This window comes from Camelus ferus, chromosome 1, assembly GCF_009834535.1.
Source record: "Camelus ferus isolate YT-003-E chromosome 1, BCGSAC_Cfer_1.0, whole genome shotgun sequence".
Lineage (NCBI taxonomy): Eukaryota > Metazoa > Chordata > Mammalia > Artiodactyla > Camelidae > Camelus > Camelus ferus.
The window spans coordinates 46844576-46871831 of NC_045696.1; the positions used below are offsets into that span (position 1 = coordinate 46844576).

The following is a 27256-nucleotide window of genomic DNA, read 5'->3' on the forward strand; positions in this document are numbered from 1 at the left end:
CATTTATAAGGAATATATTTTTCCATCCTTTCATTTCTAATCTGTATATGTCTTTAGGATTGAAGTGAGTTTCTTGTAGGCAGCATATAGATAGGTCTTGTTTATGTATCCATTCAAGCCATTCTGTGTCTTTTGATTAGAGCATTTAGTCCATTTACACTTAAAGTGATCAGTGATAGAGATGCACTTACTGTCATTTTGTTAATTGTTTTCTAGTTGTCTTAGTAGTTCTTCTCTGTTCCTTTCTTCTTCCTTTAGTTTCTTCTGTTGTGGTTTGATGATTTTCTTTAGTTTTGTGTTTGGTTTCCTTTATCTTTACTTTTTGGGTATTTATTGTAGGTTTTTGGTTTATGGTTATGAGGTTTATATATATGGACCTACATACACAGCAGACTGTTTTAAGCTGATAGTCACTTAAGTTCAAACACGTTCTGAAAACTACATTTTTACTCCCCCCATCATGTTTTACATTTTTGATGTTATATTTATATATTTTTACTCCATATACACAAATAACGCTTATTGTAGTTTTGGTTGATTTGACAACTTCCGTCATTTAACCTTCATGTTAACTTTTTAAGTGATGATCCACTGCCTTTACTATGTATTTGCCTTTACCAGTTAAGAGTTTGACTTTCATATACTTTCTTATTTCTAGTTATGGCCTTTTATTCTCTACTTAGATCCTTTAACATTTCTTCTAAGGCTGGTTTAGTGGTGATGAACTCTTTTAGTTTTGGCTTGTCTGGGAAATTCTTTCTTTCTCATTCAATTCTGAATGGCAACCCTGCCAGGTAGAGTATTTTTGATTGTAAGGTTTTTTTTTTTTTTTTTCCCTTTCAGCATTTTAAATATATCATGCCTTTCCCTCTGGCCTGTAAAGTTTCTGCTGAAAAACTGGCTGATTGCTTTTTGGGAGTTCCTGTGATTGTGATCAGCAGTTGTTTTTCTTTTGCTGCCTTTAAAGCTCTCTTTAACTTCTGTCATTTTAATCATGATATCTCTTGGTGTGGATCTTTTTTGATTCATCTTTCTTGGGACTATGCTTCTTGGATCTTAGTATCTCTTTTCTTCCCCAGAATAGAGAAGTTTTAGCCATTATTTCTTGAAATATGTTTTCTGTCCTCTCTCTTCTCCTTCTCCTATAACGTGAATGTTAATACGTTTGATGCTGTCCCAAAGGTCCCTTAAACTGTCCTCACTTTTAAAAATTCTTTTTGGTTTTTTCTTTTGTTCTGTTTTGTTTTCTGCTTAGTTAGGGGGATTTCCAGTATGCTGTATTCCAGATCACTGATCCATCCTTCCGTATCACCTGATCTACTGCTGATCTCCTCTACTGTATTTTTCATTTCAGTTATTGTATTCTTCAACTCTGATTGGTTCTTTCTTCTGTGTTCTAACTCTCTGCTGAAGTTCCCACCATGTTCATTCATTCTTCTTGGACATTAAGCATCTTTATGATCATTACCTTAAACTCTTTTATCAGGTAGATTGCTTATCTGCATTTCATTTAGCTCTTTTTCTGAGATTTTGTCTTGTTCTTTCATTTGAAACATAGTCCTTTGTCTCCTCATATTGCCTAATGCTCTGTGTTTACTTCTATGTATTAGGTAGTTCTATTACATCTCGTGATCTTAGGGAAGTGGCCCTATATAGATGTCCTATGGGGCCCAGCAGCAAGCTTCCCTCTGGCTACCAAAGCCAGAGATACTCCAGGGGTGTCCGGTGTCCCCTATGTGGGCTGGGTATATCCTTCTATTCTGGTGAGGCTGACTGCTGTGGGCATGTTGCGGGGGGCAGGGAGGCAGGCCCTCCAGCATGGCTAATTGTGTGGCTCCCGTGGGCACACTAGTGGGCAGGATTGGACCCCAAGCGCTGCTGGCTGTGAGACCTGGAAGCATGGGACTGCTACAAGTGTGCTGGTGGGCCGGGCCAGCCCCTGGTGCTAATATGCTAGAGTGAGGGTTCCACAATGGTGTCCACCAATGCAGGTGTCAGTTTGGTAGAACAAGATCACAAAAATGGCTGCTGCCAGCATCTCAGTTTCTAGGGGGAACCCCAGCTGCCCCCTGCTTTCAGGGAGGCTCTCCAAAACAAGCAAGTGGGTCTGACTCAGGTGCCTTTCAAACTGCTGCCTCTGTGAAGGGACTTGGAGCAAGTGCGTTTTCGCATGTGCCATTCAAGAGCAGAGTCTCAGTACCCTACAACCCCCTGGCTCTCCCAAACATAAGTTCCACTGGTTTTCAAAGTCAGACGTTTTAGGCGCTCATATTCCTCATTTACGACCCCAGGCTGGGGAGCCTGATGTGGGGCTTGATCTCTCAGTCTTCGGGGAGGACCTCCATCACTGTGATTTTCCTCTCACTTAACGGTCACTGTGCCAGGAGTGTGGGTCCTGATTAGACCATGTCTCTGCCCCTCCTACTCATCTGGTGGTGGTTTCTTCTTTACATATTTAGTTGTAGAAGATCTTTCCTGCTAGTCTTCAGGTCATTGTCAGAGATAGTTGCTCTGTAAGTAGCTGTAATTTTGGTGTGCTGTGGGAGGAGGAGAGCTGAGGATCTTCCTACTCTGCTATCTTGATCCCTTGCTTCTATGACATCGTATCTCAATGCTAATGTAGGCTGTGACCTTCTCTTTACCAAGGAAAATAACATGTGTGTGTAAATATAAACATTAAAAATAGCTGAGTTAAAGGTACTGTTATTATCATGACTCCCAATGATTATTCTTAAGAAGTTAAAAAAAAAAACCTTCTTAGGAATTAAAAATGAATTGTAGCAAATTATAGGGATAAAACAGAATTCAAGGAGAATATTAATATTAACTATATATTCTTATTTATCACATTATCACACTTTCTAATACAATTTGGTTAAATAAACTATTTCACTAACTGCCTTCTGGAAATAACAATTTAACCACTGAAACAGAAACCAAAAACAGAAATAAATACTTACTCACAATACCAAACTGTCCCCAAAACAGAAGTATAGCCAAAACTGGGAAAACAACAGTGAGGATATTTTCATTTGGAGAAAACCATGAAACTGGGAAGAAAGAAAACAAAAATCACAATTAACATTTACTATACTCACTTGAACTCCTGCCAATAAACGGTCAACAATATATTTTATTATGGAGACGGGAAATAAAAATAATCAAATAAAGGTTTGGCTTTAAAATAAATAAGTAACAAGTTACAGTATAATTTACTTATATAACAAATTTTACTTATGAAAGAAAGTTATTTAAGTGCTTTTCACCACATTTTCCCTAACCTATGCTTTGTGGAAGGAGGTGGTATAGCACAGGAGCTGAGAACAAGGTTCTGGAGCCACAGTACCTGGTTTTGAAACCCAACCCTAACTTATAATTTCTGTGACCTTGGACAGAGTCTTAATACCTCTCTGCTCATCAGTGTCCTCCAGTGTTACACTGGTAAACTGACCATTGTGACTGTTAACAAAGTTAATACATGCAAAGGGCCTAAAACAAACCTTGGCCCTTACCAAGTGCTCCTCAGACTATTAACTACAATTAGTATTATGTGCTTCTGTGGTGATACCTGTGTTCGCAAAATGCCAAGAATTTACCTTAAAGCAACAGTGAAGTCTTCCTGCAAAGACTCACCCGGGGTACCAAAGTGAGGAAGTCATATAGCTAGGTACCTTCGCCTGACTCCAACTAAAACCAAGACAGATGTGAGCCCTAGCTTTTCTCGAACTTACTCTGGACCAGAAGATGCATTCATGAACAATTAGGCTTCAAATGATTGTTTACACATAAAGTAATGTGAGGGGCTTTAGGTATTAAGGAAGCTTCTACTGAGTGGGTCACACGTTACCTAGAGAGGGATAATATAACCACACATTCTATATAAAGGAAATGGTGATGTTAAGACTTCAGATAAGATTTGTTAAAAATGTTTAAAAAATTAAGTTTAATTGCATCTTATCAACTCTTAAGACCATAATTTTACCTGTGAAATTTTCTTCTCTAACAATAAAGCCAAGTAAACGCACTGAAAGTATTTCAAAGTTTGCCTGTATAGAGGGAACGTGCTGTGTGAAGAACACTTCTGAATGCTGCCCAAAGCTAGCCACCCGTGTTCCTCTAAAATTAACCCGTTCACATCTTTCACTGCTCTGCCTCTTTGTACTGGCATGGAAGGAATCTCGTGGGTTTTCATACCATAATGCTACCCATGCATTTCTTGTGTTAAGCTTATAATCTTAAACTCTGGTAAACGTTCACAATAATCCCCAGAATATAATGTTAAATTTTCTATCTTACAGATACTAGCTTTCCATCACCTAGCATTTTGCCCTACCCACAGTAGAGACTCAGCTGGTTTGTTGTTGAAGGTTCCAATAGTCACAAAATAGTTTAGTGAGTGAATGAAAGACAGTTTTTTTTTGTTTTTTTGGATGATCCCCCGGTTGCAGAGCTCTACCAAGAGACAAAGGTTTTCAGATACTCTGAATTAATACCTTATGGTCCAACTGAATCACTGAGCATCTTCCTATACCAAAGAAAACCCATTCCCATTCAGTCTAAAATCCTACCAGGAAAAACCTTCATAAATTATCCTTAGGTTTTCATATCTAATACCCAAAGTATTTGGAAAAAGCTCTATGATCTAATAACTATTCTTAATCAACTTATTTTTATCTCTACTTGCTTTCTCTATTGTTGAGTTGTATACATTAACTCCTCAAATCTTCACAATTATTATATGAAGAATTATGAACTCCTCCTTAACACCGAGGAAACTGAGGCACAGTGAATTAAAGGTCTTAAGGAACTTGAATTTTCATGTCCCAAACTGACTCCTGACACCAAACCTCCCCTTGGTTTTCCCCATTTCAGTAGTGGTGACTCCATTTCTTCAGTGGCTCAGGCCAAAAATCTTGGAGTCATCCTTGACTCCCTGGTTTCTCCCACACCCTACGTCTGGTCTGATGGTAAATCCTGTGGTCACTACCTTCAAAATATAGCCAGTATCTGATCTCACATTCAAGGTGGGCTGACAATGAAATGTTCTTTCACTGGCCTCCCTCTCTATACACAGAACAATCTTTAACAGTCTTAGGATATATTCATAAAATCTATTAGTGAACATAAGATTTATCGTTTGCCTCTCAGTGACCTACACTACACCCCAAAATTACTGTACCCCCATGTCCTGTTTTTTCTTTTCAATGAATCTGTACATTCCCTCAGAAAAATTTCAACTAGATATTAGTTTATCTAATTCCACATTAGACCCCTGCTGAAAGGTATACCTCAAAAAAAAAAATCTCTTTAACTCAAATTAACATCAAATTAATAAAAGTTAAAATATAAGAGAGATTTCTGAGGATAAAAGCGTTCCAGATTCTGCTGGCCTGCTCTAAGCCATCTCCTGCCCAATCCTCACGGCATGAAAATCCCTTCCGCAACACCCGGGCCAGTTTCAGCAACCTGATACCTTCCTTCATAAAGCAAACATCCCAGGAACACGATTTACATTTGCAAAAGCACTTTGGCTCACAAAGCACTTGCACACTAGCGATCTCATATGGTGCTCACTAGACTTCAGAAAAGAATTCATAAAAGCAGGGATCTATTTCATCCCCATTTTAGAGATGAGGTAATTCGGTGAAGCAGCTTTTCAATATCATACAGGTGAAGAGTTAAGTTGCAGAACAGGGTATATACCTCTGATCTCCTGATTCCTAATCCTAAACAATGTCAAAATATTCCACCAAACTACGCACCTCATTCCCAGTCTGGTAACAGAAATTTTGTAACAGCAAGCAAAAGAAGAACAGGGGCAAAGAGTGGACCCAACTGAATTGATCTGATCCCATTTAAAGCAGAGGTTCTCAAAGCATGGTCTAATCCTGAGATCAGTGTTATGTCTAGTGATTCTAAACAGCTTTCAAAATATAAAACTGGAGTGTACTTCTATGTGGTTGAAGAAATCAGCTAGAACAGCAAAGGACAGAAAAGAAAGGAGACTTTTTTTTTTATCAGCTAACTTGACTGCTTTACGCAACTCACCAAAACTCAAGTTTGGGAAGACAGAGCAGAATCATGGTGCTATAACCAAGGCTGAATTTAAATAAATTAACTGGGATCTCTAGCGCTCCCACACCCTGGCCAAGGAAAAGAAAACCAAAGCAAGGCTAAGCACAGGGGAGCCTCAAGGAATCATCCAGGATAACCTGATTTTTAATCTTCTAATTCTCCTCCTAATCTAGTCTTTCCAGAAGAAACATGGCTGGGACTTGCCAACCCTTGATCAAAGTATACGGTTAAAAAAAGAAAAAGGCTAACTAATTGGAACAAGGCTTGAAAATGAATCACGTGAAAGAAAATTTTGACGGCAGCAAACAGGAATGCAGAATAGACAACCCCAGGACTGCTCACCCCAAAAGAGCAGTCCTTAGACCAAAAGTTTGAGAACCACACAATGTACAAATTAACAAACGAAGAGCAGAAGCGCAAGTAAGATAAAACTCATGACCTTAAAGCTGATAAACATCTCATCAACATTTATTACTAATAGCCTGCTTTTTGATTCAACGGAATTCCTAGCCCCATTTTGTGCCCCCACTGCCGCGTTTCTAACAGGATCAGGCTGCTGCAGGAGAAATAAAAGGGAAACTTTATAGAAGTCTTACCAATACGATATTTTAGTTCTACGATGGTTTCGCCTTCTCTGCTTAATTCTGTTACTTCACAAGTGTAGTTTCCTACGACGGCATCATGCTTATCCATCTTCAAAGACGCAATGCCCATTAGTAAATCTGATGATGAGATGCTTGCAGTTGTAAAGTTTTTGCTGGGACTGGACTGGTTTTGATTTCCATCGAAGATGAAAATGTTTTCTCCTTTCAATTTCCACTTGACGTACAATTCACTAATACTCTTCGCCTCTATGTTACTAACAAAACATGGGATGACAACAGTTTTATTGCAAACGGTGTATTCTACAGACTTGATTTTATTAAATATTAGCTGAGCTGAACCTGGAAAAGAGAAAATTGTTTCATTTAATTACAGAATTCTATACTATAAGATCTTAGGTATGCTACAAATTCTTAAGAGCAATATTTCTATTATTCACTTAAGAAAGCAGTGCAGCTTGGGGGAGATGGGCAAGGTGAAAAGAAGAAACAAATTATTTTAATATTAACATGTACAGCTGACAGACAACACCATATCTTTTCCTTATTCATTCCCAGTAATGCAGAATAGAGTCTCATGTGTCTTGGGAATAAATTTAGCAACTGTGTTAGAACATGCAGGTGTAGTATCTGGCTTTGGAAGCTTTTAAGTAATTGTTACTGCCTATTGATATATGTAGAAAAATACTGTCCTTGCCATGAGAAAGTTTTAAACAGAAAATAAAATCAAATATTATATTCAGACTCAACTTCGGTAAGAACTTAACTAATATGAAGTTTATCTCCATCCCTATGTTGCATTTCCAGAAAAGGTGGCAGGCTCTACTGTACTTTAATATAAAAAGTAAATCAGATGAATCACATCACATCATTCCACTAGGATGAAAAGTCTTATAATGCTAAGGAAAAAAAAAAAACTTTTTCTATGGCTATTTTCCTATTGCAAAATGCAGAGAGCCACAGACATTTTGTACGCAAGTATTATAAATTATTATACACAACTGAATGGCATTTTCCCACTCCTACACTTCATTGAGACTAAGGAACAACAACTTCCAAGTGCATATTACAGGTATTCCTTCCATAAACCATAAATCACACAAAATAAAGCTAAGATGCAAGTTGAAACCAAGAGCAGATACTGCTCATAAGTAGTGTGTATTCTATCAAATTTTCTCAATAGGATAAATTACCAGTTGTTATCTTATAAACAAGATTGAAATAGTAAATGCAATCACTCATCTTTCATCTAAAATGTGCAAAAATGTGGAACAACTGTAGTTGTCTTCCATCTTTTTCAGCCATTTATCAACTCTTTAACTAAGTGGTTAGTTGGCTTTTCCCTCAAAAAACCCACTAACAAATACAAATAAAATATCAAGTTTAATCATTCATCTTTAAGATTTGTTCCTTCATTGGGGACATAGGATGTTATTACTCTAGGAACATAATTACTATTCAATAAATGCCGACTAAGTTGAACACTAGGATCAGAGTGGAAATATGAACTGAACAATTGTTCAGAAAGCCTGAGTATAAATCCTATCTCTGTCACTTCTCCGTATGCAACCTTAAGCAATTCACTTAACTTGTCTAGGCCTTGGTTCACTCTCTGTATAAGAGGATCAAAAACGAACACTGGGCAACTTCACAGAATTGTGATCAGCATCAAAGGAGAAAATATACTAGCAGGTGTTCTCTAAACAATACTCTGCTGTAAATATGCAGGGTGATGCTGTAACAACTAGGCACTATAGCATTTAATGTCATGCTCCGGACTGTCTGTGACTGACAGGTCTAAACTGCTACATTTCTGGGGATCCACAGTCTGAATCAACCTTGCAGGTTTTCACAGCTCACCTCTCCCCAGTTCTCTACATTTCTAGCCACTCAGATATCAGGAAGCCCCAGGCAAAACCTAGGCTTCCAATTGCATTCTGAAAAGCCTTGGAGTTGTGAACTATTTCCCCTGAGAAAGAAGAACTGAGGGGAAGACGGTAGTACACAAGGAGGGAAGAAAGCGCCTATGATGTTGGAATTAGAAAGGAAGGCAAGTGTCAGAAATGATGATCAACTGATTTTTAAGTGGACAAAAAAGACTACTATGAGTCCTTTCAATACAGTGCTGGGCATTGTCTGACAGATCCTTTCAGAATCTCTAATTCTATAGTGGCTCGTGCCTTTTGCCTGTGTTTGGGCTATTTTTATAATTTTCTAAGTTGTAGAAAACTGATGGTAATGCAAATGATCCATGCTCACAGAGATACGAATAAACTTGCTTCTGCAATTGACTTCCACCTGGTGGAAGAGAGGAATTAAAAAAATCACATTTTGTTGCCCCAAGGATACTGACCAATTTTGCATCTATTCACAAATTCACTTCAGCATTCCTGACTGCCTATATGTACATGTGTCTGTTCTTCCAATCTTCTTTTAAAACCAAGATGGTTGTACCATTTTGCTGGTTTGCTTAACTAATGCATGAAATAAAATCTTTGATACATGTTCATTTTATATTTGTTTGAGTTAAGATTTTACCTTCTAAAATTACCCTTTATGTGGAGAAAAGGGAACCCTCCTACACTGTTGGTGGAAATGTAAATTGGTGCAGCCACTAAGAAGAACAGTATGGAGGTTCCTTAAAAAACTAAAAATAGAATTACCGTATGATCAAGCAATTCCACTCCTGGGCATATATGTGGAAAAGATGAAAACTCTAATTTGAAAAGATACATGCACCCCAATGTTCACAGCAGGACTAATTACAATAGCCAAGACATGGAAGCAACTTAAGTGTCCATCAACAGATGACTGGATAAAGAAGATGTGGTGTGTATATATATATATATATATATACACACACACACACACAATGGAATATTACTCAGCCATAAAAGGACTGAAATAATGCCATGTGCAGCAACATGGATGGACCTAGGGATTATCATACTAAGTGAAGTAGGTCAGAAAGCGATAACTATCATATGATATTACTTACATGTGCAATCTAAAAAAAAATGATACAAATGAATTTATTTATAAAACAGAAACAGACTGACTAGACTTAGAAAACAAATGCTTGGTTACCAAGGGGAAAGGTGGGGAGGGATAAATTAGTAGGAGTTTGAGATTAACATAAACACACTATTAGATATAAAACAGACCTAGTGTATAGCACAGGGGACTATGTTCAATATCTTGTAATAACCTATACCAGAAAGGAATCTGGAAAAAAATATGTGTATATGTACAACTGAATCACTTTGCTGTCACCTGAAACTAACACAACATTGTAAATCAATCATAGTTCAATTTAAAAATTTTTTAAAAATAAAATTACCGTTTAATAGAAGAGATACAAGTGAAGAACTCAGTTATCCCAGAGAACTTTCTTAGAAGCCTTTAGGTAAGAAGTGGTGGGTAAATATTTCATGAGTTCAAAACTTATGTTTAGAAACTGAATTTTTTTTCTAAAGAATACAGAAAGCACTGATTGCACTGCTTTATTTGTTGACATTTAAAAAAACTGTTATAGCTGAAGTAATTTAAGTAGAATAGATACTGTCAATAAAATTCAAAGTAAAGCTGACCTGGATAAACATTAATTTGAATAACCCTGTCACTAATAATTAATAAATAAAGATAGCCCAGAAATGTTCCTCCGCCAGCTGTTAACTACAACTTCATCCTCTATAAATATTTATTAAAAAACTATTAAGTAATAAAATTATCTGATTTGGGTCTTCTCTCTTTTGCCTACTGCCTTTTGATGAAACAGCAGAGAGAAGATCTAAAATACAGAAAGCAAATAAAGGAACATAGATGATTAACATGAATAAGTACATTCTGAATAATCAAGAAATGCCTACAGCAGTCTAAATCAGATAGGAACAGATAAGTATAATCATCAGTGATGCTGGAGTTACAGGTAAATTAGCAAATGAAATGGGGAAATTATTTTACATCAAATGTCAAAAATACTGGACCTTACAACCTCTGTGAAGACATACCACTGATTTGAACCATCTCATACTACAATTCTGAAAACAGCTCCTATTTACGTGCAGAGAAGGCTCAATATGTGGTCCTCACAGTACACAGGTCTAGCTTAGAAATTCTGACATGCAACAAGCATTTATTGAGAATTACCTGATCTGAAATAATGTGACAAGATGTGGGGATACAATAACGGAAAAATACGTAGAAATTCTCTTTGAGGAGCTTAGAATCCTCACTTGGGGGAATGACACATACTTTTTATAGCATAAGATCGTAAGTGCTATCCTTCGGGCATGAACAAAGTGCTATGGACGGGCAGGAGAGCAGTCAGTCTTACAGATTTCTAAGAAAACTGGCATTGCTCCTAGGGGAACAACAAGACCCCACCCATCTGCGCCTTCAATCTTTTTTTTTTTTTTTTTTCAAATGGACATACTGGGAATTGAACCAAGTACTTCGTGCATGCTCAGCATGCGCTCTGCTCTACCAACTGAGCTATACCCCCATTCCCATGGGCCTTCAATCTTTTATCGTTTCACGTTTCATGTATTTCCGTCCTTTGTAACAACTCTTACATCGCTGTCTTTTTGTAAGAGCTTATCCTATACCCTCCAAAGGAGCCCTCTCTTCCTATTTTTCATTTCAAATTGAGTCCTCCGGATAAGAAGCCAGAAGCTTCCAGCAATTCCACCAATAAATGTACCTGCAACTGCAACGATCTACACTTTTCTTCCCCTCAATTCCTCTTCAGAAATGAACCCATTCACCTGAGAGCTAGTTTCCATTTCTGCCTCCACACTCATCACCCTCCTCAAGGACTTTCCCTACTGGGTTATCAGCCTCCTACAGCCCCCAAGTTCATTCATACAGGTTTAAAAACATTTTTTTTAGATGCTTGAGTATTAGTCAACTGAAAAAAAAATTTCTCATACTTCTCTCTCTCTTCCCTAGCATCCTGAAAAAAATTATCTAAATGCACTTTTTCACCTCTTACTTCTTAAACCTCTGCCACCTGGCCTCCACCTTGCCTTCTTCACTGTGACAGCTCTTTGGAAAGTCCCCAGTAATCCCTGGTGAAAACTGAAGGTACGTGGTTCACTTTCTATCTCGACTTCTCTAGAGTTCTTGAACTAGTGGGCAGCTCCTTTCTTGCTCTTGTCTCTTGGCCTCTGTATCTCCGGATTCTGAATTTCCTCCTAATACTTTGTCCACCTCACAGCATCTTGCTTTCTTTACTGAAATCTCTTCCTTGACTCACAATAAACATTAGACTTCCTAAGGACTTCCTATCCAGCACTGCACCCCACCCAGGCCCCGCTCCAGTATTCTCTTACTCTGTGGTTTTAACTACCCACACACTTTTAATTCAACTAGGCCCCAAATTTCTCCTTCACTGCAGAACTCAGAAAGCCAATCGTCTGCTGTGCATTTCCACCTGTATGTCCTACAGTTCCTTCAGAGTCAAAATGTCCAAAAATCTGTTTACTCTCTGCCTGCCCTCATCCCAAATCCTTGCTGCCCTAAAGTATTTTCTATTATCTACTGGTCAACCAGAACTGGACCTAAGAATTATGCTGGATTCTGCCCTCTCCTGAGCCATGGAAAGTTCTTACTAGGCTCAACCCATTGAATAGTTCCTAAACCCAATGTCGTATGAATTAATTAGACAGTCATCATTTCTCCCTTAACTATTGCCACACACTCCTAACTAGCTCCCTGCTTCCAGCCTCAGCATTTCCCCATCCCTGCCCCACTGTATTTTCCACAGTTCCCAAAATAACTGTTCTAAATGCAAATGTGCACTCTTTTGCCTAATATACTTTAACAACAATCCCCCACCCCCCACCCGGCCTTTTCAGGCTAAATTCTAAGTGTATTAGCATGGAATACAAAGTAGGTCCTTCAAGATCCTGTCCAGCCCCACCTCCTATACTCCCTCATTTCCAAACCAAGCTCCAATCATAATTAACTTCTTGCCCTTCCATGAATATGCAAATGCACTCTCATCTCCATGCCCTTGCCTGTGCACAAGCCGATCCCCAGCCTGAAGAGGCCCATACCCTTCCTGGGAGTATGGGTAAGAGCACATACCTTGGAGCCAGACCTTGGCTCACGACAGCTCTTCCTAGTTGTATGACCTTAGGTAAGTTACTTAATTTCTGTATCTCAGTCTCCTCATCTGTAAAATGTGAATAGTGACAGTGCACACCTCAAAGAGATTTTGTTAAGATTTAATGAGACGATGAACATAGTGTTCTTACTGCAGTGCCTCTCACATCCATAGTAAACTTTCAGCAAATGGCAGCTACAGTTTGCTAACTCGGGCTCTTCCTGTTAAAGCACAGTTGAGCTGTTCAATCCTGTCCCCTTCCCTGCAGCTACTCAACTGTACTCATCCCTCCTTATTGCTCCCATTTGCTTCCTGTCCATGTGTTGTCACTGCACTTACTACCTAATCTTGTAATCACCGTGTTACTTTACTGACCTCTCCTTTAGGCTCAAAAGGTAGAAATGCAAGAACAATGGCTTCATTTGGTATCCTATGGCTCCAACCCAGGGTCCAGCAAGTAGGACTCAATACATTCTATCTGAATGTAAAAATTTAAAGTATGAATCTCAAGAAAGGAAAATCTAAATATCATATCAGGGGAGATTCACTTTTCTTCCATATTTCAAAAGAATCCTCCACTGTTTCTCACTTCTATAGATCTGATTATGGTTACCGTGAAGCTACACATCTTAATGAAAAATCTCTATCAAGTGAGTTGCAGACTGGATGGAAGAGTTCCTTAAAAATTACATGATGTGTCTAAGAATGCTCTTTCCGATAGGGTGGTATTTCAACTGGGGCTTGAAGGATGAGTAGGAATATTATGGAAAAGGAAGAGCTTTCTAGGCAGAGTACACAACGTGGACAAGTGAAGTAATCAGAAGCAGGATACTGTTTAGGTGAGCGCCAGGAAAAGGGGCTGGAAAAGATGGTTAAGAAATATTGTACAGGCTTCCCTGAATGTCATTCTGAGGACTCTGGAGTTGATAACACAAGCATTACCAAACCACTCAGATTTACTTGCACTTTAAAGAATAATACAGTAGTAAAAAGGGTGAATTGAGGGCAGGAAGGGAGATGGGAAAGGAAACCCATTAAGAATACAAATATATAAAGAGATCACTGTAATAGTCCAGCTAAAGGACAAGTGGAGAGAAGGCCAAAAATTACAGTAAAAAAACAAAGAAGCAGAGTCAACAAAAGTCAGATACAGGAGGTAAGGAGGAAGAGGAGAGAAGAATTAAGATCTGTTAACTAAAATAATATGTGTAACCAGTTAGATTGTGAATTAACTACAGATAAGAGATTTAGGGGTGAATATTCTTTCAATACTCAGTAGGCTCAGGATTCAAGTACCTGTAGTACAATGAAATGGGGGTGTCCAATAGATCCGAGGTATATGGCTCTGGATTTAAGAAGCAACGTCAGAGCTACAAAGGCTTGGGAATCACCAAGAATACAGCTGGTAACTGAAGCTGTGAGCATAAACAAGATCACCCAGAGAATCCTCGCAAAGCAAGTAGAGCAGGCATCAGAGAATAAGATGTTGGAGAACATCAGTATTTATGGAGCAAACAGTTAAAGATGAACAAACCAAGGATGTGAGGGGGGGAAAAACAAAAGTAGGTGAGGCAGCAAAGAACACCACCACAGGCACCAAGAAGGGTCTTATATGGACAAAACAGATGTTAAGCAGGATAAGTAAAAACAGCCTCTAGATTAAAAATTTCATCATCAGCTTCTTTGTCTGCAGCAATGTCAACAGCATAGGGATTAGAAGTCAGACTGCACTTGGGAAGTGAAGGGGAGAGCAGAAAGAAGAGGCAGTGATTCTCTTTGAATCAACCTGGCAATATAAGAAAGCAGAGAGAGGCCATAATGGAAAAAGCATAGAGGCAGAGACAAGGGCCAGTTTTTTGGGTTGTTGTTCTTGTTTGTTTGTTTTTAACATGGGGTAAAACTTGACCATGTCTGCAAGCTAAGATGAAGGAACCAGGGGAGAGGAGAGGGAAAGATCTAAGGGATAAGACTGAAGAATTAAGCTGAGTGAGCAGGTCTCCAAGATGGTGGAAGTCAAAGAGCTGTAGACAGGTGGTCCTTTCCTTGGAAAGGGGAAAAGGAATACTTCTGACCTGAGTGAAGGAGGAGAATGAGACGAAGGCTACCTAAGATATTACAGACAAGCTTAACAATGGTGGGCGGGAAGTTGAGAGACTCCACACCACATATCACTATTTTTTGCCGTGGAGTAGAAAGCTAATTACCTGCTTGGAATGGATGTTCAGGAACGGGGTAAGAAGCCCCAGCAGTCACTAAGGTAAAGGAAGTAAAGCTCATGAGTAAAAGGCACCCGCTAGAAACGAAACCTACTAATCTTTGCCATCAGACCTGGGCCCTGGTATGAAGAACTGGAATCTCAAGCTGAATCAGGTTAGAATTAGGGACAAAAGGAGGATTTAGTCAGATCTCTCCTCAACAGAAACCAACTAAAGTCTGGAGTAAAATGGAGGTGTCCACCTGTGTTTAGTTCTGACTCAGACTAATCCCCTACTAGATTTTGAAGTGGCCTCAGAAGAATAGAAGTGGTCAACCTAGAATTACAGGGCCCAGAGCAGTTTAAAGTCAGTAGTATCCAGAATTACAACCTTATCAAGCATTTAAAATATATTAAGTACCACTGAGGTATAAAAACAAAAAAATCCCTTCTTTTTAAAAACTACATTTTAAGTTACGAAGAGGCATATAGTCTGAAATTTGTCTATATGTCCAAGAGGAACTTGCAAAGTGCTTCTTAGAATATAACATGGGCTCATACTTGCTTGAAAGAGAAAAAGCAGTTTTGACAGATTTGGCAATTTTGCCCTTGCCAAATCCCTTGCCTTGCTTTTTAACCTGTAAGTGTAACATGTATTCAAATATGCACATTTATTCTCTTAATCTAAATCTCAAACCCTGGGGTTGGCCAGATTCTGAGTTCTTTACAATGCCCATGGCTATGGAATGAAATATTCAGAGGAAGGTGCAGCTTCTAATTCCTGTTTGAACTCCATGTTAGTAACCAGAAAGAGGGAACACCTAGGTTCTCCTGTCTCAGTCTTAGTCTAGGTATATTAGAATCAAACTTCCTGTGTGCTCTCTCTTTTGTTTTTTTAACTTTAGTACCACAGTGAGTTTAGTAAAAGTGATCCTACACTAACACTCTTATTCTTTTATTATAGAGGAAATATGTGCACTGGTACACAAAGTGAAAGTTGCTTTATCACAACCCGAGAGTATATCAGGCTGAGGCACAAGATATAAAAATACAGGAATTTTTATCTTTTATAAAAAGCTATGACAACAAAAACCTGAAATGGGTAAAATAGTTATATGAAAAATATGTCACAAAAAGAACATGAATGTATTAAAAAAAAAAAAAACCAATGCCCACACCAGCTGGAGCTGAATTAACGTTTAGGAATGTGAACTTAGTTTTAATAGAGTATTCTGGATTCAGAATGTTTATCAATTTGGGGAAAACCACCTATTTTTCATCTTTAGAACCTGGCCTTTCAAATCCACATTAACAACTCAGTGGCAAAGATAAAACATCTGCCAAAACACTGATGACAGCATGAGCAAGTGTCCTAATCGCAGGCATTTAGTGTAATGCTTTAACACACTGCCTCTAGACTGCTGGGTGGCCCCGGAAATAAGTACTTTTAAATAGGCACTTATTTCCTTAAAATGGCAAATTGTGGTTAAAAGTAATATATTCTTTAGAAGAAAAGAAAACATTTTTTTGTACAAGCAAGCCAAATTACTACTAGACTTAGACAATAAAAATATTTTTTACTCATGTGTACCCCTGATCTTAAAAACTCATTTGGACAAAGAAAAATCATTCAACCCTGAAAGACAGTTCATATTACTGTCATTATTTGAGTAACGTTTTATTTACCAGTTTGTGAATACTACTGAAACTGCTGATGTGCTTTTAAACAAAGTATAATTGGACTCATGGGGGAGGGGGGAGGAAAGGAGAATAGTCATTCATTCTGTGTCTTGTAAGCCAATACAGGCTGTTGCATTTTGCCTTTAATTAGATGGAATGGGCATTTTTGGTAACTCCCTTTCCTACGAAGGCCAAATGAAACTGTAGTGGCTACCAGGCAATAGCTTTTGATTACCTATCATTTGTAAGTGAAACTGAAAGCAAAATCAAACTTCAGAGCAAATAAGCATACAAACCCATGACTTCCTTATTCATTCCAGAATCTAAATTCAGTCTCCCAAATATCTTGGTTTGTAACCACTTGTGTTCTGAGACTGTTAACATCTCTTCATACACGTCCTTTTAAAACTACATATTAAACAAACATGCACAAAATTCCATTATGTCTCATGACAGACACTACCCCTTCCTGTTTTATAGTCAACAATTAACAGAACTCAAACGCAAACTGCCTCTACTTTTTTTTCAGGTTATTATTAACTAAGTACAATATGATACCATAAATTCTGAATTCTATGAGTCTGCAGGGACTGGAGAACATTAACATTGTATGTAAATGAGTGCTAATTATACATGATCACACCGTATCACTGAAGGAGGCCTAACAATTTCTATCCCCCAAAGTACCATTCTAGCAGTTCTTTTAAATCTACTTGAAAATAGGACCTCTGTTTTTAAAATAGTACACGATTTACACTTTTTATACTTCAAGCTAGCTTTGAGACCAAAGGTCTGAATTAGTAATATTTTATTACAAATTTACTATCTGGTTCACCAGAAGGCTTTCTGATCATACAACAGGTTTTTGAAAGCAGTATTACTTGAGTGATAATGATAGTAAGAGCAACAAGCCGTTAAGGATAACAGGAAACACTGCTTTACTAATATCAACCCTTTACATAACAAACATTGACTATTAACAGCTCCAACATCCCGGGAGGTTTCAGGCAGTGGGGAAAGTGCTAAGCCTGGACTTATGGGCATTTTGGAAATAGCTCGAAGTCACAAGCCTTTAGGAATGGCACCGTGAGGCCAATACCCCGTTTAAAATCTAATTAATTTAGCATTTTAGAATTAAATGTAACAACTGCTTGTTAATGTTACTCAAACTCAATTCTGAATCTTACAAAAAGTTCACAAGAGGCTCTATAGATGTGAAGTGTGACATGCACTGTAGAACCACGAAAATTCCCATTCCTTTCTCAGTTTTTACAGACGAAGCACACGTTTTAAAAAAGCGAAATGGATTCCAAAAGCTTGGGGGGCCAACACGCCTCTGGCGTCGAAAGACAGACACCAAATCCCACTCTGCCGCAAATATGGTTTTGACTGTCTTCATATAGAGGTTACTGTCTTCATATTTCAAGCGAAATCTGGATTACTTTTAGAACGGTTCCCTTTAATAAAGCAGGAAAACTTGAACATGCAATTTGTACTGTATTAAAGTGGCTGACGGGGCGTGGGGGTAGTGAAAGAGTTTCCACTCAGGAAGCTTATTCCTATGGTTAAAGGGGCGCGGGGGGGTGGGGTGGCCAGAAGATTCTTCTGATTAAATGCTGGGCTGGAAACGTAACTTAATTGCGTCCTTTATGTCCCCTTAACTCCTATGTTCATGTGGGAGGCCAAACAGGAGAAACCCCTTCTTGCAGACTTCGCCAAAATGCGCACTTGCATCGCAAGAGGCTCGGGCCCTCCCACTCTCCCTCCTTCAACCCCAAATGCGTTTAAAGCACTGAGGAGGGAGAGGAGTGCGAAAGGGGGGATCCTAACAGCTGCCAACCTCTCGCCTCCGATCGCGCCCCTTCTCTCTACAGTTAATTTTTGCGCGAGGTGAACGGTTTGGAGTCCTCCTCGGTGTGGGCATCTGGAGGTGGAAAATAGGAAAAGATGAGCCCCGCTCTCACCCAGGGGAAAGAGGAAGAGGAGGTAAAAGGAAGAAAGGAAGGGGGCGCCGATTACCCGCGGGGCCCTCCCACGTCCGCACCCGGAGAGTGCAGGGCCCGCGCGTCCCGTACCCCGGCCACCCTCTCCAGGGCGCCGCCGGGCAAGACGGGGCGCAGCCCATACGCCCGCGGGGCTGCCGCGGGGGCGGCGAGACACCAGCCGCGGACCCAAGAGCAAGTGACCACTCACCGCAGCACGCCGAACCCAGCAGCAGCACCACCACCAGGGGCCACATCTCCGCATCCGCCGCGGAGTCGGATCGCGCCGCCGCTGCCGCCGCCGCAGGTGTCTGGAGCAGGCGCCGCCGCCGTCACACAGAGGACAGTCCACCGCCTCCCGTTACAGGCAGGACCCGCTGCCCAGGCTGCCTGGCCGCGCGCGCGCACGCTCGCTCCCGCCACCCCACGCTCGCTCCCCCGCCCGCGCGGGCCGCGCACGCGCACTCGGCCTCGGCCTCGCCCCCGCCCCGCCGCCGCGACTGTTGACGCGGCGGCGCCCTTCCGACTCACGGCTTCAAGTTCCCGCTCCCGCCGCTGCCGGGCGGTGGCGCGCACCCGGGCTTCCCGGTCACGCCCTGCCGCCCCGTCTTCCGCCCCGCGTCAGTGTCCCTGCCCCCACCGGAGGCTGAGGGTGTGCTCCCACGCTCACCGGGGACCTCAGTGCACCCGTCCCAGTCTGCAGTTCCCTTTTTACCTCTCGCACCGCCCTGGGCCCCACCGTCCTCTCCGCTGGTACCCTCCAGCTTTCGCTCCTACCCCCACGCTTCAAGAACTATCCCAAGGTGCTGCTCACCCCGACCTCAGAGCCCCGGCCCCGCACCAGCCCCTGATCTCTCGCCCCTCTCGGCATCAGACGTCCTCCCGCGCGCTTCGACCCCGACGCCTCCACGCCTCTCACCTCTGCCCATTTTCCCCTAAGTTCCGCCGCTGCCGCCGAAGCGCACACCGCCTGGGGGCGTCTCCACGCTTCCCATGCCGGCAGCGAGCTCGAGGGCGCCCCGCCGCGGGCAGGGCGGTGGCGAGTGCCTGTCCGCAGGGAACGTACACTCGTCCTTCTTGGACTCCCGCGCCCTCCTCCGTTCACTTGCCTCCATCTGCTTTTGTTTTCCCCAGCGGCTCCCAGGTTCTCGGCTTTCTCTGTCGCCTTGTTGGTACTGTTTTCAACCTCTGTACAGGACTGCTCAGTGCTAGAGTGTGCGCTTAGCATGCACGAGGTCCCTGGGTTCAATCCCCAGTACCTCCATTAAATAAACAAGTAAACAAATAAATCTAGTTATCTACCCATCTGCCCCACCCCCACCCCGAAAAATAAGATTAAGCTTTCGCAACTATGCTGATGTTGGGCAGCTAGGCTATTCTAACCTTTTGGTATCACAAGTTCCACCCGTGGTGGTAAATAAACACTTTGAGATGTGGTTAGCGCTGAAACCCCAGGGGCGATCAGGTACGGTCGCAGATGTTAGAAGAGGAATCCAAGACATCTGTTCCTGTAGTGCATTGAGCCCGGTTTGTGACCTAGCCATGTGCATTCCTCTATGCTATTTGGGTTTAGCATGCTTGGAAAATGGGTTCAAAGTGTGGCTTCAAGCCACAATATAGACAAGGTCTTTGAGAATCTCACTGAATCACACTTCATCTTGAAGCAAAAACCCTTTTAGAACTCCTTTAACATTTATACTCAATGATGAAAATGCTTGTCAAAAAGTCACGCTCCGGTGGCTACTCTAATGGGGGTGCATATCCTGCCCACTCTCTTGGTTGTTTTTCTCCTAATTGCTGGAAAAGAAAGCAATTTCCCACCACAATATTCTCCTCCAAATCATCTACCCATGGCGTCTCCTCCATTGTATCCCCATAGAAATGAAATCCAGGGGACAAAAATGCCACTCTCTGACCCTCTGTAGCAGTTATATATACCATGTAACTTTTCCGTATAATTTATGTTGTGTAAACCTCTTCTCCACAGCATTATCATTTTAAAAAAAAAAACAAAACAGGAAGAGTATTTGAAGTATCTACTTCTGCAAGACTTCCTGTTGAACTGGGCAAACAGAAGGAGTTTAATAAATGTGTTGATGTGACTTGAGGCAAGCCTTGCTCCAGTGAAATTTGATTGTTTTTTAATGATTCAAAAAAGAAAGAAAGAAAGAAAAAAACAATTGCCTGGCAGATATCTCACTAAAACAATGGTTAATAATTATGGTGGTAATGATTAGAACGGCAGCCTCATTGACACCCTGAGGCTACCAAAGGGACTAATGGATTCTCCTCCAACTGCTGCTTCTATGGATACAAAAGAATCATCCATCAGACTTTGAGCATTCGGGACATTGTGTATCACCGAGCAGCTGGTTGGCTAAATAAGGCTGTCAGCTGTCCCTGAGATCAACCAACCTCCCTAAAGCTGAAGAGTGACTGGAAAGGACTGTCCCCAACCTTCAGAGGTACAGATCAGTGATGTCCTGTTTTATCCTGGGAGCTGCTGAGGCTGTGTGCTTAAAATGGCATTGTGCAGAAAATGGAATACACTTAAGTCAGGTGAATGACAGGCCACCTGAGTGATCACCTCTGTCCTTGGGAATCTAGCTGGGATGTGTTTTGATGATGGGGCAGGAGGAGGCCTGCGCCACAAGAGACAATCCAAAGCAACCTGCCTAGGTTTGATGACCTTCTCTCTGAGATAACCTTGGGCTCCCTTCTCTAGTATCTAACCATCTCACATTTGTGTTTCTTTTTGAACATTTGTAAGCATTTTTACTTGGATTTTGAGCTCATCTTCACGTGAGGGGTTTTCTTGGGTGGAAGCCAAGGGAGTAATACATTTTAGAACATTTTGAACAGAGGTAATACACATTAGGTATATTACCTAAGTTAATCTCCATAACAGCCTTGGCATAGGCATTATGATTTTCACGTTAGGGATGAGGAAACAAAGGAAACAAAGGTAAGAAAGATAATGAGCTTTTGGCCTATGGTTCTGTGTGATACTTCTCTCTCTGTCTCCCTCGTTTGTATCTACCTCCCTTGGCCCCTTTTTCCTACTTTTTCTTTTCACTCTATAACATTAAAGATGTTATTGTTTCCCCTTTATAGATGGATACATTTACAACCCCAGAACAATTGCTACCTTTTAGCATTGTCATTATCCTTTATAGATGAGGAAAGTGAAGCTTGCTCACAAGCTCAGGGAGGGGATTGTGGCTGGTCTGACTCCAAGGCCAGTGGAAATGTTCACAAACTTCTCTTCTCAATTCATGGCCAACTCCTCTTTCTTTCACTTTCATCTTAACAGTACATCTGCTTTTATCTTCCTCCCCAAACTGTATTTACATCCTACTCCATAGTCCATATTGATAATTGCCTAAAATTTTATAGTGATACAGGGATATCCTCACTGTAATTTTCATTCAGCTAGACATTTCTTTTTGCCCATGCTGGTGTGCCACGCAGTGCCGTGCATTATCTCCTGATACTCTCGCGAGTTAGCTCAGAACCTACTCTGCATGGCCTGTGCTTTGTGCTGAGCCGGATGCACCTTTCTGCATAAGTCGGCCTACATCAAAGGATCCCGCAGTAGACCAAAGCCCAGGATAATCTCGCTATTAAAGTCCCCTTCTCTGTGTTTTAGTCTTGTTTGGTGTGTATCAGTTACCTTATTATATTGAAAGTACCCATTTGTGTGGCTGTCTTCCTGTTCAATAGTGGCTCTTTCCTAGACTGTAAGCCCAGTGAGGGGAGACCACATGAGTCGTGTTCACTGCTACCCCCACTGCCTGGCGCGTAGTAGGTCATCCACAAATGGGTGTTAAAAAGATGAATGAACGAATGATAAATAAACCACTCAAGGACAGGAACTCTGTCTTCCATGAGTGTCTGGCAAAGTACTAGCATAAAGGGCTGTCCAGTGAGCTGAAAACCTATGAGCTAAACTATCAAACTAACCCTGACACTTATCTGATATACCAGGCATGTTTATAGTCACTAAGTTCCAATTTTTGGCTTATCAATCATCAAGCTAGTTGCAGTACATGATGAGTATTCTCTCTCTTCTTAGTGTCTCTGAATATACAGGGTTTGTGGGGTTTTGTGTTTGGTTGGTTGGTTTGTTGGTTTTTTAAATGAAGTTCTTGTATTTTTAACACTTCTGGCTAATGTGACTTCCGTGCTGTGGTCAGGCACTTTCCATGCTGGGACTATTCTGCTCTCTGGCTTCTGTGCTTTAATCAAGCTGTTCCCTCTGCTTCATATGTCCTTCCCCATGTTTTCTTCTTCTCCCTTCAACCCAAAGAACTCAAACTCATCCTTTAAGGCCAAATTTTACCTCCTCCAAGCAGCCTTTCTCAACCCTCCTTTTCCTCTTTCCCATAACTCCCTGCCACTTTGCAGAGCTGGTAACCTCTTCCATTACACTTCTGTTCATGCTGCTTATAAAATGTGTCAATATCTATTTCTCCTACATATCTGTCTCCTTTTCTACCGTGTTAGCTGGGGAAAAAAGTGAAATGTTTCTGGGTATATTTGTATCTCCAGGGTCTGGCACAGTGCCTGGTTGAGATCTAAGGGCTCTGTATGTGTGTTAAATCAATCAGGAGACATCAATGTGCTACATAGTCTACAGAAACATTTTAGCTTAGGTTTCAGTTCCAGCTCCAGCCGTGGACTACCAGTCACCCTGGAGAAGTTACTTAACCTTCCTGAGCCCTAGTTTCCTCATTTTCAAAGCTAGGTGATAAAAGTAATATAGAAATTAACTCTTCAAATTTCCTTGAGCATTTAATGTTAACGCTTTTACAGTCACACAGAGCAGTGCCGGGTGCACAGTAAGCGCATAATCAATATTAGCCCTTATTATTATGGCCTTATAGTGAGATAGGCCTCCTAGAAGGGCAGTGAAAATTATTTCCAAAGGATCCCCAGTTGCTGGTCTGGAGGCTTGAAAAAGTACTGTGAGTTGCTGGACTGTCTCCAATTTTGATTCTGTGTCCAGTGGGCAGTTCTTAATCCCCTCACTCTTCTGTGCATTTTGTTGGTGACTGAATGCTGAGGGACCCACATCTCTGTCGCCTGGCCCGGAGCCCAGTGTCCCTAGGGTGTTATTTCAACTTGACCCAGTTATTAAAGCCTAGGAGCCCTGGTCATTAAGTAGAGCAGTGTAGCAGTGAAGGCCTGTGCTCTCTGGGCAAGGACTGGGTTTGGTTGGTTAGGCAGCTGGAAGATACTGACGTGTGGTTGGAGAGATGGACTTGTCTTAGGGAAACAGAAGGAAGGCTCCAGCAGCAGGAAATAATCTGCCTCAGGGTGGGAGGATGGTAGGAAGGTTTCAAGTAAGAGAAATCCTACCAGAGAGATGAGTCTGATCTGGTGTGAATTTCCTTGTGGATGTCACGTGTGCACAGGCTTGTCTTCTGAGGTCGGGGAGAAGCACAGCATGTCCTGCTCCTCCTGCTGCTGCTGGAGGCTACTCCTGTGGGGGAGCCCATACTCATGACAGCTGGAAGCATTAGAGAAAGGCAGCTTCTAGGTTGGGTTGTAAAATCGCAGCAGGCTTACTTCTCTAAGAGCACATAACATGCAGGGTCCTGGGAAGGCCCCATGTATCTTGCCTAACTCACCTCTTTGAGGGCAGATAACATACATGCAGTGGGTCATACTATGCACCAAGACCTCACTGTGCTAGGGTATTATTTTCTATTGCTGCCGGAACAAATTACCACCAATATGGGAGCTTAAGACAACACGCGTTTATGATCTCACAGTTCTGTAGGTCAGAAGTCCAGTGGGCTCAGCTGGTTTCTCTGTCTGGTCTCACGAGGCCAAAATCGAGGCATTGACTGGGCTGCTTTTCCTTCTGAAGGCTCTAGGGGAGAATCCACTTCCAGGATCATTCAGGCGGTTGGCAGAATTCAGTATCTATAGGACTGAGGTCCACATTTCCTTGCTGGCTGCCATCTAGGGGGGACCCTTAGCATCTAGAGGCCTCTTCTGGGCCATTGTGTGCAGTTGCACGCCATCTCCAAACATGTCAGAACTAGCAAAGGTGCACAACATCCTTCTTATGCTGTCATATCTCTTCTGCCGCCCCCTCTGCCACATTTGTGTGACTGATTCTTCTGCCTTCCTCTTCTACTTTTAAGTGCTCAAGTGATTAGATTGGGCCCCTCGGGTAATCCCGGATAATCTCCCTATTTTAAGGTCTGTAACCTTAATCACAGCTATAAAGTCTCTTTTGCCATGTAAAGTAACATTTTCGAAGATTCCCAGTGATTAGGACTCGGAAATCTTTGGGAGGCACTATTCTGCCTACCACAGTTAGGTTCCTTTCATGGTTATGTCCCTCAACCCTCATAACAGCCCAGAAAGGGAAGCATTGTTATACCTACTGTGCATGTGAAGAAACTGTGATTCAGAGAGGGGTATATCATAGGTAGTAAATGGTGGAGCTGGAGTTTAATCTTGCTTCAGCGCTCACCCTCCTTCCTCTTCTAGAGAGAAGAAATAGTGGGAGCAAAGCAACCGTGTGATCTGTCACTCTCACTGCTATTCCAACAATTGCTTTTACTGGCACTTCTCAACTAAAAGTGAGGCAGTTACCACTGTATCCACCAAATTTCCAGTTCCCCTTCTAGGTACCAGATAAGTGTATCCCCTGGGTATCAGCAGAAAACAGGTGGCACACTCAAATGAAGTTATTTACAGGAGATTGATAAAGGGACTGTTTACCAGCATGTGGGAAGGGTTAAGAGAAACTGACAAGGAGTGGCCAAGTGCTGTCAGCTAACAGTAACTGCTGCCCCATTACCAGAAGAAGAAAGGAGAAGCTGAAGGAGGGCTGCTGGACATGAGCTTGTGGCCTTTGACAGAAGAACCCAGCTACCATCTGCCTGGTAGAGAGGAAGGTGGTAAAGTCAGTACTCAGACTTGACTCTCTCCTACCCTCTGGACTCCTGCTGTGGGAGTCTCAGCCAGAAGCCAGAGGGGACAGGGTCTGCTCATGCAGTTCTTGAAGCTCAGCTTTCCAGTCTCAGCAGAGTTTGGAAGGGTGGAGAGTTGATCTTGGGGAGACTGTACATTAGTGCAAGATGGTCCCCCCAACCAACCTTGAAATTAGTGTGGCTAACTTTGCCCAGTGCATTAATTTCCTAGAGCTGCCCTCACAAATGACCATAAACAAGGGGGCTTAAAACCAGAGAAATTTATTCTTTCATAGTTCTAGGGGCGAGAAGTCTGAAATCAAGGTGTCGGCAGAATCATGCTCTCTCTGAAGGCTCTAGAGAAGAGTCCTTTCTTACCTCTTCCTAGCTTCTGGTAGATCCTGACACTCCTTGGCTTGAGCTGCAACACTCCATCCCCTGCCTCTGTCTCCAGATGCCCTTCTGCTCTTTCTGTATGTCCTCTCTTTTAATAAGGACACCAATCATTAGAGTTAGGACCCATCCTAAATTTAGTACGATATCATCTCCAGATCCTTAACCAAATACATCTTCAAGGGTCATATTTCTAAAAAAGATCACATTCTGAGGTTCCAGGAGTGGATGTGAATTTGGAGAGACTAGTCTTCAACCCACTGTAGCCAATAAAATGTGTTCGTTCTGAGCAAAAGCCTAAGATTTGCCTCTCTCTTTCCCTCCTGCATGGCAAGCAGCAGTGCTCCAGACAGCGGCTGCTCCCTCAGCCTGGGTCCTGGGGTGAAGATGAAACAAAGCAGAGCCCCAGCTGACCTACAAAGGGAACATGACTAGAATAGAAATAAATGTGTCATCTCTCCTGAAGGGATACCATCTAAAAGTATTTGATGACCACAGCCCAGCCCTTCAGAGATATTTCCAGCAGCTAAGGCAGCTCCCCATTTCCTGCCTTACATACAAAACCCCCCTTGAATCCTAGTGTTAACCAAAACCACTGTTCCTCTTAGTCCCAGCTCCACTGGCAGCACTTTCCTCCTCTTTGGGCCAAGGTGTAGAAAGAAAGAAGTTTTAAAGACCGTCTTTTATAGCCTTAGCAAGTTTTCTAGGAAAAAGAATGAATGCCAGCGCCCATGGGTGTTCTTTGAAAGTAGCTGTGTACATCTCAGGCTGACAGTCTGGTCTCCAGTTTCAGAAGAGTTCCCCACCTGTGGCAGCCAGGAATGCCTGCCCAGGAACCTTTGTTCTCGGTCTGAACTGGCGCTCTCCAGGTGTGCCCCTCCCTGCCCTACCATGGCCACAGTGCAGAATTACTCAAGACACCATGCCTCATGAAGCTTGCTTATTGATGCTACAGGAGTTCTCTGGGGGCATCTGCCAATCTGCTTTCCTCTAATGCTGCTCTAATTGCTATGGGTGTGGGCCAGGGACTCAGACGACCATCAGATGGGCTTTAAAAGTGAAGTGGATGAACTAGGATCAAACTGCCAGACAAAGCAGATGCACATATTTGGAATCATGAGAACGTTTGCCTGGTTCTACATGCCTTTCACCTCACTTACCTGTCTGTCTTGAACGGCAGCCTGGGCTTGAAGGCGCCCACTGCCAACTGCTGTTGCAGCCACAGCGTCCACTCTCCCCCCAGTCATAGTTCCCACGAGTAGGAGAAAAAGGAAAAGTCAGAAACACTG

At 41.9% G+C, this 27256-nt stretch overlaps 1 protein-coding gene across 6 annotated transcripts in view; it reads right to left on the bottom strand.

Annotated features, from left to right (window-relative positions):
• The window catches only part of CD47 (CD47 molecule), a 50726-nt gene extending 31248 nt beyond the window's left edge, over positions 1-19478 (bottom strand). For 3 of the 6 annotated variants that reach the window (XR_004319516.1, XR_004319517.1, XR_004319518.1), the window contains exons 1-3: positions 18854-19477; positions 6672-7019; positions 2961-3050 (exon numbers count right to left, since the gene is read on the bottom strand). Coding sequence is in view for 3 of the 6 variants with exons in the window: in XM_032478558.1 (XP_032334449.1) it covers positions 2961-3050; positions 6672-7019; positions 18854-18899 (484 nt within the window). In the remaining 3 variants the exon portion in view is untranslated. Of the gene's footprint in view, positions 1-2960; positions 3051-6671; positions 7020-18853 lie in introns of all 6 variants that reach the window. The other 3 variants (XM_032478558.1, XM_032478568.1, XM_032478576.1) reach the window with 3 other exon arrangements.
• Positions 19479-27256: the final 7778 nt, after the last annotated feature.